The sequence below is a fragment of the Salpingoeca rosetta genome (assembly GCF_000188695.1).
Source record: "Salpingoeca rosetta unplaced genomic scaffold supercont1.12, whole genome shotgun sequence".
In the NCBI taxonomy this organism is placed as follows: domain Eukaryota; class Choanoflagellata; order Craspedida; family Salpingoecidae; genus Salpingoeca; species Salpingoeca rosetta.
In genome coordinates, this window is record NW_004754922.1 from 415,049 (window position 1) to 419,283 (window position 4,235).

General features: G+C 57.8%; 2 protein-coding genes across 2 annotated transcripts in view; both read left to right on the plus strand.

Annotated features, from left to right (window-relative positions):
* The window catches only part of PTSG_12267 (uncharacterized protein), a gene marked incomplete at its 5' end in the record, with an annotated part of 5,375 nt that extends 3,921 nt beyond the window's left edge, over window positions 1–1,454 (plus strand). The window contains 2 exons of the mRNA XM_004993685.1: window positions 25–141; window positions 322–1,454. Coding sequence (XP_004993742.1) covers window positions 25–141; window positions 322–822 — 618 coding nt within the window. The 3' untranslated portion in view covers window positions 823–1,454. The remainder of the gene's footprint in view (window positions 1–24; window positions 142–321) is intronic.
* Window positions 1,455–1,851: 397 nt separating this feature from the next.
* Window positions 1,852–3,935, plus strand: PTSG_05165 (uncharacterized protein; the record flags this gene model as incomplete). Its single annotated transcript, XM_004993686.1, has 4 exons — window positions 1,852–2,283; window positions 2,433–2,640; window positions 2,780–3,016; window positions 3,061–3,935. 4 exons carry the CDS (start codon window positions 1,852–1,854, stop codon window positions 3,933–3,935), a joined length of 1,752 nt encoding a protein of 583 aa, XP_004993743.1.
* Window positions 3,936–4,235: the final 300 nt, after the last annotated feature.

A 4,235-nucleotide genomic window follows, 5' to 3' on the forward strand; every position in this document is an offset into this window, starting at 1 on the left:
GACACGGGCGAGTGTGTGTGCCAGAATGGGTACATTGGAGACTCGTGCCAGGCCGCGTGCGACCTCGACGTGTGCCAGAACGGCGGCACGTGCACGATGGACGAGACAGCGGACCGCGGGTACACATGCGACTGCCCATCGGTAAGAAAGCACCGGAAGAGCGGGAAGGGAAGAATGCATTGTGCCTTCTGCGTGGAATAAGAGCGAATCAAAGCGTTGTTGTGCTGGTGTAAGGGTCACGTGCAACAAGAAAGAACACAATATGTTGTGCCTTCATGATGCTGACTAACAGTGCTTTCCACAACATTCAACGTTTCGCAGGGGGTTACCGGGTACACGTGTGATCGAGACATCGACGAGTGCGCGAGCAGCGACAGCAACGGGTGCGACGAGGCGCGCGGGGTGTGCAGCAACACGGCCGGGTCGTACCAGTGCAGCTGCGAGAGCGGGTGGCAGCTTGCGTCCAACGGGCGCGACTGCGAGGACGTGAACGAGTGCGCGGATGAGGCGGACAACGAGTGCGACGCGCTTGTTGGCTCGTGCACGAACACGATTGGGTCGTACACGTGCAGCTGCGGTGCCGGGTATGAGCTGGACAGCGACGGGCACACGTGCGAGGATGTGGACGAGTGCTCAAGGAGCACGCACGAGTGTTCTTGCAGTAGCGCGAGCACGTGTGGCTCGTGTGTGTGTGCACTTGTCCTGACGGCTTTGTGCTGGATACATCGGGTCACAACTGCCACTTCTTCTACTACACCCCTGTTGGCGAGACGACCACGACAACAAGCACAACGACAACCACGACCAGCGAGCCTGCGATAATGATGACTGTTGCCTCGACAACAACAACATCGGGGTCAGTGTCGACGTCTGCTGTTGGCCCGGTGCAGATGCTGCTGACAGAGCCTGAGCTACGCCTGCCTGACGAGAAGGACATGCAGCTTGCTGGCGATGCGGGCATGGGGTGGGGTGTGTGATTTCGGTGTTTGCGTCTGTTGCGTAAGCGTCTGAGATTGTTGCAGTGCTGTATGTATGTTGTTGGGGAGGGGAGTAAAACGTGGCCGCCGCGCCTTTGTGTGAGATGTTGGTGTCGTGTAGCGTTGTGACGGTGGGTTGTGTGTGCGTTCTGGTGCTGTGTGGACCGCTAAGGCCGCCGTGTAGAGGTTGTGGCCACTGACTTGTCAGCTGGGCACTTCCAGGGTTGGCTGGTCACAACACACAAGCACCGGCGCATTCATGGCCGCTTGTCATTGCGCTGTGCGTCGCCGCACCTTGCACTTGGCAAAGCGTTGTCTTGTGGGGGTGTTGGGAGTGTTGCTTGGTAGCATGTATGTTGTGCGTTTGTTTGGCAGCTACATTTCGCCGCTCTGCCCGTTGTAGGCGTTGGCACATGGGTTTACTTTCTGTTTGCAAAGCTCATCGTCCGTGGGATTGTGATTGTGATTGTGTTGTGCTTGCTTGTTTCCTTGTTTCTCGATTTGGGGCAGCGAGAAAGAAGGCGGCAAGCAAGCACGACGGAAAAAAGTCATCTAAGCGTCACCTGAAGGGTAATTCTTGTCAAATTTTTATTTGGGCTTGGCGTCCCAACCCAATTGCACTTCCAAGCACGCAAAAAGGCGTGGAATGACGCCGCGTGCATTCCAATGTCCACGCCCAGGCAAGAATGTAACAAAAGACGCGCCTAAACTGAGGGTTTGACACACAGAGACGCACACAGATGCACCATTTACACACATACACTGCGCCGACAACACACGCTCAACGCATACACGCAACTCCAAGCATACAAACGCACACTCAGGGCCGTCGGCTCCTTCTCCATCGACCAGCAACTAGGGACTGACACGTGCCATGGGCTTGACGGGCTACGGCAGCGTTGCCGGTATTCTGGGCAAGGACTGGGCGAGCAGGCGCTCCACGATAAGCACGCAAGATCGCGTGTGCGGCGTCGAGCTCCATGGCGTCATCCACAGGTTTCTGTGGAGGCGTGACAGGACATCACTACGGCAGCATATGCAGAATCCAGCATGCAACCAGCTGAGCCAGGCGTGCTGTGCCCGAATCACCGGCCGAATCGTGCGACACGTCCAGACTCTCACCAAGATGTTCCGGCGCGTCATCATCGTCGACGAGACCCCGACGGCGTACAAGCTGCGGGACTCGGGAACCCCAAGCTGCTTGGTGAGACAGCTGCGCGCCGCCATCGAGCAGAAGACCAGCGCCGAGTTCACAACCGCACCGGGCGAGGCCGACCACCAGCTAGCAGCAATGCTCCGTCGCAAGGTGAGACGTGCACAAACAAGCTTCAGCGAGGCTGCACTCGCACCAACGCAGCACCCACACACGCCGCACATGCACACACAGATGAAAAGCATGTTGACACACCCTCACGCCACTCACATTCATGCACACACACACACACGTACGTGCAGGAGATACACGTCGCGCTGTTCCCCTCGTCAGACAGTGACATGCTGCTGCACGACGCAGGGGATGGCATCATCGTATTCCGCCACACACTGCAGCGCAAGGCGGGTCGCGTGGGGCTTCGTGGCGTCTGCATTCGCAAACGTCACAAGCTTTGCATGGCAGATGGCATCGTGGCGATCTTGGCGGGCTGCGATGTCTTCAAACGCGCCGGTTAGTGCATGTCCCAGCACCTGATTTGCAAACTGCGCCTCAATCCACACTCATAGTCACATCAGCAATGTTTATGGTGTGGTCACTGGGTATCAACAAAGAGCAAGTGTCGCATTCTCATCAACAAGCACAACTGCAGGTGTTGCACGGAAGCGGGCGCAAGCGTTGTTTGAGGCCGCAATGGCGGCGGAGGCGGCCGCTGCTGCCACGGCCGACACCACTACCACCACAGCCACAGCCACAGCTGACACAACCGCCGACACCACCGCCGATACCACCGCTGCTGCCACTACCGACACCACCACCGACACCACAGCCACGGCGGCCACCACCGCCGACACCACAGCCCCAGCCCCGCCACAGCCAACCGGCTGGGGTTCTGGCCCGCGGTAGCTGCTGTCGACCGGCACATCCGGGCAGACGGCGACTTCATCGCCGGTGCCGTCGCCTTCTTCTGCGGACCGGTGCGCCTCGACGGCCGGGAGCAGATGCTGGCGCCGATGCCGGACAACTTCAGCACCCTACGGCCGCCCCTGAACCAGGACAACGACCCACATCAACACTGCGTCCCAGGGCGAGCAAGGGTGATGAAGAAGATGAGCAGGCGGACAGGCAAGCGGGTCTTCAGGCGGATCAGCAAGCAGATCCACCCAAGCATGCAGCTTGCCCAAGAGTCCCCCCGTGTCCCCCAGCGCGTGCAAGAGCGCGAGGCAGGCAAGCAGGTTCAGACCCGAGCGCAGACGAAGGAGCAGGAGAAGCAGAGGGCGGAGACGCACGTGGCGGGCGGGAAGAAGAAGAAGGATGACAAGGAAAAGAAGAAGAAGAGGAACACGAAGAAGAAGGATACCGCAAGTGTGGACGGCGGGGATGATGCCCGCTCGTTCTTCTGGCACGCGGATACAGCTGCAGTTATACCAGAGCCCGCGTCACCAGCAATCCCCGAAGCCAAGGCCGAGACACCCGTGCAGCTGCAGCACCAGTGGGGGCTTGTCAGTGTCGTGCCCCATGGCCCCGACACGACGGCACCTTGTCTGTCAGACAAGATCATTGCCGCCCACAAGAAGCGTCAGGAGAAGAAGGCAAAGGAGAAGGCTGAGAAACGGGCGAAGCAGCAGGCCGCGAAGCAACAACAAGAACAACAAGAACAACAACAACAAGAACAAGAACAACAACAACAACAACAACAACAACAACAACAACAACAACAACAACAACAACAACAACAACAACAACAACAACAACAACAACAACAACAACAACAGCAGCAGCAGCACCAGCTGCAGCAGCAGCAGTAGAAACAACAACATCAGCAGCTTGCGGCTTCGGCCATTCACAGTCCCACGCGGCACCACATTCCCCACCACAAAAAAGGTTAAGTACGCACCATTAATCAAGGAAGGTGGATTTTTTCCTTTAAGGGTTCAACTTCAATTGGTTCTCTTCTATTTTTGCAGAAGAAACAATGTTTCTCATGAAGGGGTTTTGATGGTTCCAAACGCAGAACCAGCCGTATTACGGTAACCTTTTGGCGAGGGGGGGACCGGGCGTACGGGTCGCCTGATGCCGCCTTTAATCAGCCTCGCTGCCCCCTAACG